This window comes from Pristis pectinata, chromosome 13 (assembly GCF_009764475.1).
Source record: "Pristis pectinata isolate sPriPec2 chromosome 13, sPriPec2.1.pri, whole genome shotgun sequence".
Classification (NCBI taxonomy): domain Eukaryota; kingdom Metazoa; phylum Chordata; class Chondrichthyes; order Rhinopristiformes; family Pristidae; genus Pristis; species Pristis pectinata.
Genome location: NC_067417.1, coordinates 41,148,893 through 41,164,648, shown reverse-complemented (window position 1 = coordinate 41,164,648; position 15,756 = coordinate 41,148,893). Strand labels below are relative to the sequence as shown.

Here is a 15,756-nt window from a genome sequence, read left to right as displayed (position 1 = left end):
ACCTGGCATCTACAAAGAATTTGACGGCAACGACACTTATGTCTTGCACAGTACTGCTGCCGCAAAACAGGAAATTTCTCAACATAAGTCAGTGATAATAAACCTGATTCTGACGTCTGATTTAGATGCTACAAAAGAAGCACAGTGGTAATGTGATGCCCTGGTTCCAGAGACCTAGGTTCAGTCTTGACCTCCGGTGCTGTCTGTGTGGAGTTGCACGTTCTCCCTATGACTTCATGGATTTCCTCCGGGTGCTCTGGTTTCCTCCCACATTTTACGGACATGCTGGTTGGTAATTTAATTGACGTATAAGTTGCCCCTACAGTCGGAGAATCAGGGGGAGTTGACCTGTCATTGCAAGATTTTGTGAGATTGCAAGTTGATTTTTCATTGTGAGACAAAGGTGTGGCATTTTCCATTGCATATTACTGAAAAATAAATCATGCAATTAAATTTCCAGTCAATAGTTCCTATATAAGGCGCAAACTGCATTCAAGGACCTTGTATCTTGCACGTGCTAAACTGGTTAAGGAAGGGTGGTGGGGTGTGTAGCTGCAGAGAAGTTAGTTCCAAGAACCACTTTGCTATCCTTGAGAGCACAATGTAAATACAAACCCTTTTCTCCAGGTGAAACAAAGTTGCATGTTTCTATACGTTAAGACGCTGTTATATTGTCCTGCAACAGATGATTTCTTTTTCTGCTTTGATTCACTTGATGTCTGCGCCCATACCTATTGTTGTGTTAAGAAGGATCAGTGGCTGTGTTACCTGTCGCCTGCAGAGTTGTCCACTTTGCACATGGGCTTGGACCATCTCATTAGCCGTCATTCAGTGGTAGTACTGTTGTTAGTTTGAATCCCATTCTGAGCTTCCAATGCATAATCCGGGCTTGATGTACTGGTCCAACAGTAAGGGAGCGCTGCACTGTGGGAGTTGGCATTATTCAGACAAAATGTTAAAGCTAAGCAAATTTGCTTCCTGCAGGAATTGTGAAATTATATTATACTGAAGAAGAGCAAGAGAGTTTTCCTTTGTGCCCTGGGCAACATTCACCCCTCAAACACTCAGCACTGACACTATTATCTGCCACCCTCTCTCTGTTGTGGAACCTCAGTGTAGATCGGCTGCTGCGTTTCCTGTATTACACTAGTGAATGTACTTCAAAAAGTCTTAATGGCTGCACAGCACTTTTGGAATGTTGTGAGGTTATGAGAGTTGCTATGTAAATGCACGCTGAAATGCTCAAAAAGCTAAGCAGATGCAGCAGAGACTGTGAAAAAGAGAAAAAAAGTTAATACGTTTCAGGGTTGGGACCTTTCATCGGAAGTGAGAAACAAGTTAGTCAAGGTGGGAGAGGGTGGTGCGTGGAACAAAGGGGATTTTTCTGACAGAGTGAAATGATAGGGAAGATGAGATTAAGTTTCTTTGCCTGAGTAATGTATTGCTGATGTTGTATAGTCTGTGTAATTTGTATAGTCTAACTATACAAAAAAAAAGGAAAGGTGATGGTGGGGGGGGGGGGGGGGGGAGGCTAGCAAGCAAAAATGGCCAGTTTGCATTCAAACAGAAAGTAAAAAGTTATCTAAAATGAGAGGGTTTGGTATCAAGCCTGGAAGGCTGCATGTGCCCAGGCGGGATGATGAGGTGGTATCTCTCGAGCTTGTGTTGGACCTTGTGTAAGGCATAGACAGAGCGGGGTGGTGAACTTAAAGTGGCAGCAACCACAAGATCAGTCTCACTCCTGCAGACTGAGCACAGGTGCTCCATAAAGCAATCACTCAATCCATGCTTACTTAATCAATCACAGAGGTGGCCACATTGTGAATAATGAATGCAGTGCACCAGATTGCAAGAAGTGCAAGTGAGTCATTGCTTCACCTGTAAAAACTGTTTAGGTCCCCGGATAGTGGGAAAGGCCAAGTGTTTCTGTGGTTGCAGGAAAGTGCAGTAAGACAGGGCATGGTAGGCAAGGATGGAAATCTGATCTGACCAGGGAGTTACGAAGGGAGCAACCCATCTGAAATGCTGACGGGGGAGAGGAATGTGTGTCTGGTGGTGGAATCTTGTTAGAGTTGCCAGAAATTGTGAAGGACAATCAAATGAATGCAGAGGATGGTGGAGTGGAGGGTGAGGACCAGAGGAATTCTGTTTCTTGCTCTGCCCAGGAGGAGAAGGGGGTAAGAGCAGAGGTGTGGGAACTAGATGGGATGCAGTTGAGGACCCTTCTACTATGGAACTCCATTCTCTCAGTTCCTCTGTCTCTGTTGTATTTGCTCCAACGATGAGACATTCCATACAAATACCTCTGGAATGTCTTCCTTCTTTCTGAACTGTGACTTCTCCTCTACCACAGTGGGCCAGCTGATTTCACATAAGATATTACCTACCTGCAAAAAATAAAACTACAGTAAACTTTGATTAGGAAAGGTCAGTTTATTGTGCAAAGATTGCGCAATTTTAACTGTCTTGGATTTAGAACAATTATTCAAAACAGAACCTGGGACAAACAGGAGCCCCCAGCTCATCAGGCTTAACATTGGCTATTGTAATGTGTGACACTATGTACGTAAGGTAGCCATATATCGGATGTTCCAGTTTACTAAGTTGTGCAAGTACAACAGGAGCATATCAGATCTTCTAGATGACTATTAAAGCTACCTAATTTCAGGGCTCTGATTTATTTTACTCATTGCTAACTAATTCTCATCCTATTGGGAAGTTGCTCCTCTGGAGACTGCTCTTTAGGATTTTGCATAGCCATATTCTTCAGCCCAATTCCAAATTTGCCAACTGCAAGAACTGAGTCTGAAAGACATTATAAGTTTGTATTGCTCCATTTCCAACTGGTCTTAAGTTCACAAACACAATGTAAAGTTATTTGTTTCCTATATTTTTGTTTCTCTATTTCAAATTAGTGAACGGTTGCACAAGGCACCGGTGTTTGGTTTCTGCAGATCTAGAGACACCTCAGATTGTGAGTTTAGTGAACACCACTTTAGCTGTGCCTTGGAGAATTTGAGAAACTGTGTGGCACAATGCCTCCAGTGGTTCTCTAGGCAGGAGCAAACCTCTCGAGCATCTGAGCCAGAGACCAACATTCCAATCCACTTGAGGAAGAACCAAACTCAAACTCCACATAACACAGCCCATTTCTGACATTTTAGTGCTGTGACTTGCTTTTGTGTGTGTTCTACCGATGCTTAAAATATCATGGTTGCCTTTTAGAACAAGACTTTAAATATGACAGTAGAAGAGAGATTAGGCTGGAAGTCACGAGAAAATGGAGGAGAAATGGCAAGAAGGGTGGATGTCCATTCAGCCATGAAGTCACCATGTCCCTCAGTAAGGTTTACATCATGATGGGAAATGCCATTTCCTATTTAGCGGCTGAATTTTCTCCAAAGAAACAGGGAATGTAATCCAACATTTTGTGTTATTTTCTCAGATGCAGTAAAATAATCAGTGGATGGCATGTATCAGACATCTTCCAAATAGTAGGAAATTATAAACTAAAAAGGAAAATGGCATTTGAGGATTAAAACGTGCCTATTATCTCTCCTGGAACCGGAATCTTTTTTAGAATGTCTAGTAGAGTCTGAGAGTGCATCCTTTATGCTTCAGCTGTACTTCTAAACTCATGTTCATGTCTTGTATCCATCAAGCTAACAATTCGAAAGCAATGTTTCATTTCTCATCAAATCAACTGATATATTATTCAAGCGAGAACTAGAGTGATCTTTATCTGTCAGACAATGTCTGCTACTCGTTCTTGATGTGCAACGTGCCCTGTAAAAAAAAAATTACCCATGCATTCCCTTTATAAGGAAGTTCTAAATGTCCACTTATCAATCCCAATGACATTCTGACTTAGGCTGTTGGCAAGTGGAATCTTCGAGGTGAGAAGGCATTTCCTCTCAAATGCTCTACAGCACTTTGCCAGGATTCATAATGTGTTTTGGATCCAATGCTGCCTTAATTTCTCTCATCACCTGCATACCGACAGCACCAATTTCTTCGGTAAGGAGTTCCCGTTTACCCAAGCCAATGCCATGTTCCCCGGTACATGTGCCGTGCATGGCCAGAGCTCTTCTGTGAAAGAAGGAAACAGAAGACCAAATACAGCCTGCTAATCTTCAACAATGAAATATCTTTCAGTACAGTGCGGGTCAGCCCCAAAGTGGATGAGGTACCTTATTCTCACTCATTGTCTGGACGTAGTGACATTAGGTGGTGCAGTTGATAAAGCTGCTGCCTCACAGTGACCTTGGTTCGATCCTGACCTCAGCAGCTGTCTGTGTGGAGCTTGCATGTTCTCCCTGTGACCGTGTGGGTTTCCTCCAGGTGCTCTAGTTTCCTCCCACATCAAAGACATACAGGTTGGTAGGTTAATTACCCACTGTAAAATTGCTCCCATTATGTAATGAGTGGTAGAATCAGGGGAGAGTTGATGGGAATGTTGGATTAATGTAAATGGGCATCTGACTGTCAGCATGCACTTGTTGGGCCAAGGGTCTGTTTCCTGCTATATGACTCTGTAAGTAAATAGTCAGAAGGTTGTGTTTGATGCTGCACACTGGAGGACAAACAGACACCAAAGAACAGCAGGGCTATGATCAGAAACACTGGCTTCAGCATCAGTCTCAGTCTGAAGGCTGCAGGTTGCTGAGCGTGAGCTAACGCAGCTGGAAGTACTTGAGCCGTTGTTTCTACAGTCCATCTCCAAGGGAGTCTTCTCCAGTGCTCTGGGTGAGTCCTCCTGCTTTCTCTGGGGCAAATCAGCCTAGCTGCTCTGATATTTACAACAATCTTTGGGGAATGACCGATCCTATTTCTAGATCTGCCCTCTCACTCCCAATGCCAGATCAACCGATTCAACCCCACCTATTGAAGCAAGCGTTTCTTGTTTTGTGAAATTGCTGCCATGGTGCAGGATTGTTCAGTTACAACAGTCATAGGCAATCATGTTCCCCTTGGGTATTGTGTACACTCTCAAAACACCCCCCCTGAAGGAACTGGCATCATTCCAGCCCGTTTCTATGGACTCTCAAACTTCTAGTCCCAGGTGTCTTATTGTATACATAATCAACAATTACTGTCTCAATATATTGCACCAGAGAACCTAATTGGATCTTCCTCCCTTATCACGAGGACCTGTTGCCATGGTGATGGGCTCTACATTAACAAAGCTAATCCAAGTAGATTTACTAATTATGGCATCAATAGAGATTTCAAGGAAGGCTTAAAGTGGTGAAAACAAAAAATTCATAAGTATTAATCACAGGATTAGAGTAAAAACATAAGGTCAATAAAGTGGTCGATAGACTGAGAAAGAGCTGGATAAAATCTGTAAATGGACCAACAGTTTGGGCAGATGAAACTTGGTAGTTAAAATGCAAAGTTGAAACCACAACGAGCAACGTGTAATCTCAATGAATGTTAACTAACCAGTAAAGGGGAAAGTTAAATGTGATCTGGGAATGTTAGAGTCACTGCTTAATGAGAAATCTCTGAACCATCAATCAAAGTGAAGTGTGTGCCAGCTTTTCTGACTAAATGAATAGAATATAAACAGTGCCACAAGTATTCTAATCATTCTTTGAGCATGATGTACCTTTTTGTACAAAACAGAAAAGAAATATGACACTGATCCATACTCATGACTTAGAAGGACCAGTCAGCCCAACAAGTCAATGCTGACTGCCAGAGTAATCCCATTTCCTCATCCATTTCCCTGCAACCTATTCTCTTACATGCCCACCAACTCCCTATGACACCCACACTAAGTGGAGTTTACAGTGGCAAATCAACTGATCAACTGGCACATCTTTGGGCTGTGGGAGGAAACTGAAACGCATGGAGCAAACCCACACCGTAACACGGTGAACATGAAAACTCCACACCTGCAGCCCCAGAGGTCAGGATGAACCTGGATCTGCGAGAACAGAGTTTCATTAACCTCCAAAGTCTTGCTGTCCCTCCAGCTCTGACCACTTTTCCACTGTCCACCACCTGTGGCTGTGCCTCCAGCTGCTAGCCCTTGAACTTCTCTGCTTCTCCCTCCTTTCATTAAAGCCATGTCTCTGACCGAGCTTCCTGTCACCTATGTAATGTTTTTTGGTGGAACACCTGGGATGTTTAACTGAATTATACAAAGGCATTGTCAGAGAATTGTGTTAACTAGAGGCTGAATTATTTCAAACAGGTGTGAGTTTATAAGATAAGATCTCTATTAGTCACATGTACATCGAAACACACAGTGAAATACATATTGTTCATAGTGTTCTGGGGCAGCCCGTAAGTGTCGCCACGCTTCTGGCGCCAACATAGCATGCCCACAACTTCCTAACCCTGTACGTCTTTGGAACGTGGGAGGAAACCGGAGCGCCGGGAGGAAACCCACGCAGACACGGAGAGAACATACAAAGCCCTTACAGACAGCGGCTGGATTTGAACTCTGATCGCTGGCACTGTAAAGCGTTACGCTCACCATTACACTACTGTGCCTGCCCTGCCTAAAATTAGGGAAAGGGAGGCAACAAGATTAATTCTCAGGCCAGTTGCACACGTTTTCTTTATCGCCAGACAATCAGGTTAAAGTGAACTTGGGGCAAATGTCTCCTGTCCTCTGATGCATATGTTCTAAGATAAACATTGTTACTGTACCTGGCCAATCTGTCAGTAAGCTCTTTCATCCTTCTCTTCTCATCCTTGTCTTCTGGGTCCACCACCATCAAAACAGTGGAAGTTGCCATCTCCCACGTGGCCAACAATAGTTCCTTGAGTTGGAACCAGATGGTTGATTAGTTGTTTCACGTAAAGTGCAATGAAAAGATGTAGAGAAAAATAAAGAACACATTTAAAACTGGTACACATTAAAGCCTTATTGACGTTTAATCTGGTTCAACAAGATTCCAATAAAGGTCATTGACCATTGTTTTCAGGAGACAATGTTTCATCTTTGCCTTTGTCTTAAGACAGTAGAGGAAACAACATTCCCTCCCTCAAGCCTGCTCCAATGTTGACTGAGGTCTTGGCCATTCTGCACCTCAAATCATTACCTTACCATTTCTCCACACCTCTTGACACTGTAGTGTAGCGGTTAGCATAATGCTATTATAGCGCCAGCAACCCAGGTTCAGTTCTGCCACTGTCTGTAAGGAGTTTGTACGTTCTCCCACGTGTCTGTGTGGGTTTCCTCCGGGTGCTCCAGTTTCCTCCCACATTCCAAAGACGTACAGGTTAGGAGCTGTGGGCGTGCTACGTTGGTGCCGGAAAGAGTGGCGACACTTGCGGGCTGCCCCCAGCACAGTAACACAAAAAGACTCACTTCACTGTGTTCAATGTACATGTGACTAATAAATAAATATCTTAAAAATCTTAATCATAACGAACACAACTCTTTATTTCAGCCTTGGAAGTTTCAATAGTTTTTCAGAGAGAACGAGTTCCAGGTTTCATCTCCCACTTCCTTGGTACATCTCTCTCTCACAATTTCCTCCTCTTCTCCTGCCTTCATTCCCTCCCTCTATCTCTCCTCTACCCCTCACCCAACAACCATCCCTTCCACCCACTATGTTCTCACCTCTCATTGCATACCCTTCCTCTATTCCACAGTCCTGCTCTGCAACACCCTTCGCTCTTTCCCAATAATTCCTGACCCCCCTTCCTCCCTTCCCTCTCTCCCACCCGCTCCTGTTGTCAGCAGCCAGATCTGTGGCCAAGGACTGCCCTCTGCTGGTTTGGATGTTGGTCAGTGGATTGGGCTCAGCTGGACTGGGTCTTTGGCTAGGAGTAGGTGCAATGTGAAGGAGCTAATGTCTTGACGTGGATGGAAGATTGGCTTGCGAACAGGGATGAAGAGCAGGCATGGATGGGTCCTTGCACTGGTTGGCAAGATGTAATGAGTGGTGTGCCCCAGGATTAGGGCCGGGGTTTTAACTTTTTACAACTTGTATAAATGACTTGGAATGAAAGCAGCAGATGTGTGGTTGCTACATTTGCCGATGAAACAAAGATAGGTAAGAAAGTGAGCTGTGAATAGAACATAAGGAGGCTACAAGGGAACCTAAATAGGTTAAGAGAGTGAGCACAGATCTGGCAAAAGAATATTACTGCAGAAAATAGTTCATTTTGGCAGGAAAATTAAAGCAGAACATTGTCTAAATCGTGAGAGATTGCAGAACTCCCAAGTGACTTGCAAAAGGCCAGCAAATAACAAAGAAATCTAACAAAATATTACCATTTAATGTTGGGGGAACCGAATACCCAGGTAGGGAGGTTGTGTCAGTTGTATAGGGCACCTGAATCTGGAGTACAGCACTGGGACTGGTCTCCTGCTTAATGTGCTGGATGCAGTTCAGAGAATGTTTACTGGTCAAGTACCTAGAATTGGGTGGGTTGTCCAAGGAGGGAAGGTCGGGCAGGCTGGGCTTCTATCTGTGGGCATTTCAGAAGGGGGGGGGGCTAAATTTGATTGAAACACCAAAGATCCTGGGTTTCAAGGTGGATGTGGAGATTCTTGTGGGATAATCTAGAACTAAAGGTTAGAGTTTAAAAATAAGGGACCACCCATTTAAGACACAGAGGCATTTTAGTTTTCCTCTTTCAGAGGGTCACGAGTCTTAGGAACTCTTCTTTAAAGGCAGTGGAAGCAGACTCAATGTTAAAATATTCCCTCCTCTTGCTCTCCAGGATTTAAACCCAGTGATACATTTCCAAATCAGGACGTTGTGCAGTTTGGAGGGGAGAGTGCTTGTGGTGATTGAGCCATGTCCTTGCTGTTCTTGTTCTTTGGAGGTACTGATGGAGTAGCCTGGGTGAGTAATTGGTAGTCACTGAACACTGGTGATGGAGTGAATGAATGTTTAGGTTGATTGATGGGTGCCAATCAAGTAGGCTACTGCTTCTGGTAAATGGTAACTGGACCATATTCTATTCACATTCCTGACTTTTGCCTTGTAGATGGCGAAGAGATTTTGGTACATCTGAGGTGAGTCACTCATCACAGGATACCCAGCCACAAACTTACTCTTTTATCTGCAGCATTTCTGTGGCTGATACAACTGAGTTTCAGGACAATGGTGACCCCCCCTGGATTGTTAATGGTGAGAGCTTTGAATTGAATGTCAAGGGTTAGTGGGTCAGGACTCTCTCTTGTGGGTGATGGCCATCGCCTGGCACTTTTCTGGCACAATTGTTGCTTGCCATTTATCAGCCCATGTCTGATTGTTGTCTTGGCCCTGCTGCATGCAGGCATGGAGTGCTTCACTTGTTGAGGAGTTGGGAATGAAACTGAACATAGAACAGTACAGCACAACACAGGAACAGTACCTTCGGCCCATGGTGTCTGTGGTGACCATGATGCCCAATTAAACTAATCCCATCTGCCTGCACATGATGCATATCCCTCCATTCCCTGTCTACATGCCTCTTAAAAGTTGCTATCGTATTTGCTTCCTCCCCCCTCCGTGTGTTCCAGGCACCTACCGCGCTCTGGGTTAAAACTCGTCTCGCACACCTCTTTTTAAATTTTCCTCTCTCACCCTAAAGCTTATGCCCTCTAGTATTTGACATTTCCACCCTGGGAAAAAAATTCTGACTATCTACCCAAGCTATGCCTCTCATTATATTCTAAACTTTATCAGATCTCCCCTCAGCCCCTGATGCTCCAGAGAAAACAATCCATTTATCCAACCTCTCCTTATAGCTGATGCTCTCTAATCCAGGAAACATCCAGGTGAACCTCTTCTGCACCCTCTCCAAAGCCTCCACATCCCTCCTGTAATACAGTGACCAGAACTGCACACAGTACTCCAAATGTGGCCGAACCAAAGTTGTCCCACTAAGATCACTGTGCAATCGTCAGCAAGCATCCCCACTTCTGACCTTATGGTGGAAGAAAGTAATCGATGTAGATGATTGAACCTGAGGAACTCCTGCAGTCCTTGAGCTGGGATGATTGACCTTCAACAACTATAACTACCTTCCCTTTTCTAAGGCATGACTCCACCCATTGGAGTGTTTTCTCTTTGATGTCCATTGGCTTCAGATTTACCAGGGCTCCTTGATGTCCCAATCAGGTTAAAATGCCTCAGCTGAGTTATTTTTAATCAGCTACATATTTTTGTTTATTTCTTCAAATCAAATATTACACTTTTCACATATGACGTACATATGTACCTGAATAACAATTTCACCTTGGATTGTTTTATACCTCCCCTACTACATTGTCTCCCTGTTAAACTCTACCTGGTACCCGAGCCAGTAGGCTAGACTGTACTGGCTATTCCAGCACCCTCGTCATTACAGTAAGACTGTGCAATATTTGAAGAAACTTCTCCTTCATCTGCACAGCCATGGGCAATCAACAAAAGCAGGCCAGTCCATTCTTTCACAGGCCAACTAGCTGGAAGCAAGACATTGAATTACATGGTAGACAGGAGTTGATGAACATGATGCAGTGTAATACTAAACACCACTGACGGCAGCCGGGACCCACATCATTCCCAGGTTGAGGAAACAAGATTTGGCAGAGGACCCTTGGCTATGCCAGCACTGTAAGTCATACTCTGGCAACCACTAACCTGTAAGCTTTGACTTTATCAGGTCCTTCTTTAGTTGCCACGATGATCTCTGGCAGTTTCGAGAGGTGGAACACACACGTCTGTGGAATAAGCCTTCAAAATGAGGGAGATTTGTCGGGTCAGTTTTAACCTGTTTGTAAAAGCTTGTTTGAAGTGGGGGGAAACAAAGGCCAAAAGCCGGCTCACCTGACAGCCTGGGTGCAGGGCCCGAGTAGCGTACAAGGCATCGTGCCGTGCTTGCCATAACTTATCCCGGGGTTCTTGATCTTTGGCCCAAGTGTAATCAGAGCCCTTGTTCGCTTTCACTATTTCAGCTGAGAAGCAATCAAAGACAAATGTGAAATGGTGGGCATCCTACTGAGAAATACAGGCCAGAGGGATTTGTGTGGAGAGGTAAAGTCTGTTGTTTTGGTCCTTTGACTGGTGTTTAATTACCAGAAAGAAAAGCAAATCATCAGCTGAGATGTACCCATCATCAGCTGGTGGTTCTGGAGGGAACTCCTCCACAAACCTCTAACCTCGGAGCCTGTGGGTTGCAACACAGGAGTCTGAGACGAACTGGAGGTTGGGCCTGTCTGCTCTGAACAAGCACTGATGGTTGGGACTGTGGTAACGTCCCAGGGGTGGCTGCAGTGAGAGGCACCAAAGGATCACCAACCCTGATTAATGAGGTGGATGCAGGCAAACTGTTTTGTTTATCTTCCTTTAATTTTCTTTTTTTTTGTTTTTCTCAACGCTTAAGCAATTTTAAGGTAAATTTATAACTTTTCAATTTTTATGGAGTATTCTTAGAAAATCTATTTGAACTGCTTTAAAATATCAGAGACAATTAAGAACTGTCAAAGACCATCCAAGTGTTCTGCGACGTGCCCAAGAATCCACTGCCATCTCACTGCTTTGCAGGAGCATCTCAGAATCCAGGCCTCAAGCTTTACTGGAACCACAGAACAGCAGCTGGTAGGTGAAGTGACAAGAAGAGGCCGGGGGTGGGGGGGGGGGGGGGGGGGGGGGGGGGGGAAGCTGGCGGTGAGTGTCCCAGGGGGGTTGAACCATATAAAAACATTGCAGATGTGTATTCTCAGCTTCAGATGAATTCCAAACACTGAAGCTTGGGACTTAGGACTTGAAACTCACTGCCCCACTCTCCCTCTTTCCCTCATCCCTCCCTCCCCACACTGACCAAGTTGTCTACTTTAGCCAGTCACAGCTGCCTGCATTTGGCCCATATCCCTTAGCCATTTCTAGCCACGTACCTGTTCAAATGTCTTTTCAATGTTTTAATTGTATCTATCTCTACCACTTTCTCTGGCAGCTCATTCTGTATACCCACTGCCTTCTGTGTTTAAAAAAAAACTTGCCCCTCAGGCCCCCTTTAAATCCTTCCCTCTCACCTTAAATCTATGTCCTCTAGTTTTAGACTCCGCTCCCCTGGGAAAAGGACTGTGACCCTCTACCTTATCTACACCGCTCATGATTTTATATACACTGTACCTCTAAGGTCACCCCTTGGCCTCCTAAGCTCAAGGAAAAAAAGCCCCAGCCTATCCAGTCTCTACATATTAATCTACATAACCTTGGGAGCCAATTGCTTAGCACTATTATTTTATCCTTTTCCCAGAGCACTACAAGTTTCTCCCTTCAGGTCTTTTCTCATTAAAATCATTACTAAACCATTTCCATCAGTCTCTCGAGCTTGGGTTCCAGATTGTAACACTGATTGAACAATGATAGCTTGGCAAATTGCTAGAATATTTAATTTGAAAAATGGAGGGGATTCATGTTGACCTACCCCTGTTATCAGTCAGGGAACAGAAGTGTGGTTCAGGCTGGCTTCTGTCTTGGCTGGAAGATTAGAAGACAGGTCCCTTACAGTCAGAAACAGGAGAATTTATAATAGGGAACAAAGGAACGATAGAGCAAGGTTTTTCTTCACTGAAGAGCTCACAAATAACATTCCAGTAAATGCCAGGGAGCTAACTGTCTAATGAAAGGAGGAATAAGAGGAAATTAGCTTAAGCACATATTCAGTGCTGGAGAAAATAAATCCCCAGGTTCTGAAAATCTGCACTCCAGTCTACCTAAAGGAGGTAGCCATGGAAATAATGGATGCACTGGTTCATACCTTCCAAAATTCTGTAGATTACAGAAGAGTTTGTGCACTGTAACCCCATTATCGAAAAATGGAACAGATCGGTTGGTCTGACATCAGTAACAGGGGAAATCTGGAGTCTATTTCATGGAATGCAAGAAGAGGACATTTAGAAAATATCAATGGGATTCAATAAAGTCAACATGGATTTATGCAAGGGAAATTGTGTTTGACAAACCTACAAGAGTTTTTTTTGACTGTGGAATGTGGTCTATTTGGACTTGCAGAAAATCTTTGATAAAGTCTCACACAAGAGGTTAGTGTACAAAATTAAAACACATGGGACGGAGGCTAAAGCACTTGCATGGATTGAAAACTGGTTGACAGACAGGAAACAGAGGAGCAATAAATGGGACTTTGCAATGATTAGAGGAGAACTGCAGGGATCAGTGCTTGGGCCCTGGCTGTTCACAACATACTGCAATAATTCAGACCATAAGATATAGGAGCAGAATGAGGCCATTCAGCCCATCGAGTCTTCTCCACTATTCAATCATTGGCTGATTATTTTTTGCTCAGCCCCATTCTCCCTTTTCTCTGTAACCCTTAACCAATCAAGCTCTATCTTAAATACACCCAATGACATGGCCTCCACAGATTCACCACCCGTTGGCTGAAAAAAAATTCCTCCTCGTCTCAGTTTTAAAGGGTGTCGCTTTATTCTGAAGCTGTGTCCTCGGGTCCTAGGCTCTTACTAATAGAAACATTCTATGTCCCCCCTATCATGGCCTTTCAGTATTTGGTAGGTTTCAACAACATCCCTCTTCATTCTTCTGAACTCCATCGAGTACAGGCCCAGAGCCATCAAACTCCCCTCATATGTTAAGCCTTTTATTCCCAGGATCATTCTTATGAACCTCCTCTGGACCCTCTCCAGGACCAGCACATCTTTCCTTAGATACGGGGCCCAATTGCTCACTATTCCAAATGCGGTCTGACCAATGCCTTATAAAGCCTCAGTAGTACATCCTTACGTTTATGTTTTAGTCCTCTTGAAATGAATGCTAACATTGCACTTTCCTTCCTTACTACCAACTCAACCTGCAAGTTAACCTTTAGGGAATCCTGTACGAGGACTCCCAAGTCCATTTGCACCTCTGATTTCTGAATTCTCTCTCCATTTAGAAAATGGGCTACATCTTTATTCTTCCTACTGAAGTGCATAACCCTACAAGTCCCTGCACTGTATTCTATCTACCCCTTCATCCAATTATTAATGTACAATGTGAAAAGTTACGGTCCCAACACTGACCCCTATGGAACTCCACTAGTCGCTGGCAGCCATCCTGAAAAGGACCCCCTTTATCCGCAATCTCTGCCTCCTGCCAGTCAGACAACGTTCTATCCATGCTAGTACCTTGCCTCTAACACCAAATGAGGGAACGAAACGTAATATTTCAATGTCTGCTAGCAACGCAGAATTGGGTGGGGTTGCGATGATGATGCAAAGAGGCTCCAAAACTATTTTGACGAGTTGAGTGAGTGGACAAATACATAGAAGGCACAGTATGCTGCGGGCATATGAGAAGTAACCCATTTTGGGACAAAAAGCAGAAAGTCACTATTATTTAAGTGGTGAGTAGACTGGAAAATGTTTGTGTACAAAGGGATTTGGGTTGTTCTCCAGTCACCAAAAGCAAACAGACAGGTACAGCAAGCAATTAAAGGCAGCGAATGGTATGCCTGCTTTCATTACAGGAAGTTTTGAGCACAGGAGCAAAGACATCCGGATTTCCAGATTTAGATTTGCATTTTAACATTAGCAACAAGTGCACATCACTTCACATCGAAGCCAAGATTGCTTTGGAAAGGCATTATGGTTGTGACAAGGTATTCTGTAGAAGACCGAGGTTTTTCAGATACCATAACCAGCCCCTTCTGTTGAGCAGAAATAACTTCTTGATCCCTCCTGATTTGTGCATGGGACAAATAGAGCTGAGCTTTGAGGGCCAGCCTCCAGACTCCCAACCACATACAAACATGTGGATGGAGCGCGGACAGGAAGGGATAGAGAGACACACTGAGCCCACCTGTCACTTCAATCTGCTCCGCCAGGCTTTTCTCTGTGCCATGGAACTCCAGGAATAACGTTGATGACACTGCATAATTCAGGTTGCTGTACTTGTTACAAGCATCCATCATCACATCGTCCAGGAACTCTACAGGACAAGGAAAGGTATGTTGCAAGTACAGTAGGGGTTTAAATAAGTAATATTTCACTTAAAAAGAAAACTGATATTGAAACCACTGAGTAAAGCAGCTGGTACAGAAATGGTTCCAATCTACATTTTAAAAAAGTCAAAGGCCCATAACGTCATACAAATGTCAGAACAACGTCAGGGTGGATTATGGAGTTTTACCATACTTCTTGTAACATGAATTGTTCTGGAAGTGCACTTGATGCTAAGATTAGATTTTACAAACACTACAACAGAGGTCAAGTTCAAAGGAGATGTGCGGAGCAAATTTTTGTTTACACCGAGAGTGGTGGGTGCCTGGAATGCGCTGCCAGGGGTGCTGGTGGAGGCAAATACGATAGAGGTGTTCAAGAGGATCTTAGATAGGCATGTGAATGTGCAGAGAATGGAGGGATACGGACATTGTGCAGGCAGAAGGGATTAGTTTAGTTGGGCATTTGATTACTAATTTAATTACTTCCTGTGCTGTACTGTTCTATTATTCTATTTAGAACCTTTACATAGTTGCAGTGGTAATGTAGCTCACAACCCAATGTCCTCAATAACTTTGCACCAAACTAAATATCCCTTGGCAATCTTCACCCTCCACACACATGCACCCCTCCTACAACTGTCCAACCAACACCACCACTGCCCTCGCACTGCGGGGGGGGGGGGTCCACAATGACCCTCCCCCCACTTGTCCAAGCCCCTCCCCCCCACCAAATGGTCATCTGCCCACCCTGCATGTGTCCACACCCCACAGCACTCATCAACAACACCCCCGCCTGCACCACGAACCTCACCCACACTCACCCTCACCCTTCCCAGATCCACAGCGTCTTGT

At 44.2% G+C, this 15,756-nt stretch overlaps 1 protein-coding gene across 1 annotated transcript in view; it reads right to left on the bottom strand.

Moving 5' to 3' along the window:
• Positions 1–2,481: 2,481 nt before the first annotated feature.
• Positions 2,482–15,756, bottom strand: part of ldhd (lactate dehydrogenase D) — a 39,924-nt gene continuing 26,649 nt past the window's right edge. The window contains 8 exon segments of the mRNA XM_052028188.1: positions 2,482–4,089; positions 6,664–6,734; positions 6,736–6,776; positions 10,584–10,608; positions 10,610–10,648; positions 10,650–10,676; positions 10,770–10,897; positions 14,763–14,891. Coding sequence (XP_051884148.1) covers positions 3,924–4,089; positions 6,664–6,734; positions 6,736–6,776; positions 10,584–10,608; positions 10,610–10,648; positions 10,650–10,676; positions 10,770–10,897; positions 14,763–14,891 — 626 coding nt within the window. The 3' untranslated portion in view covers positions 2,482–3,923.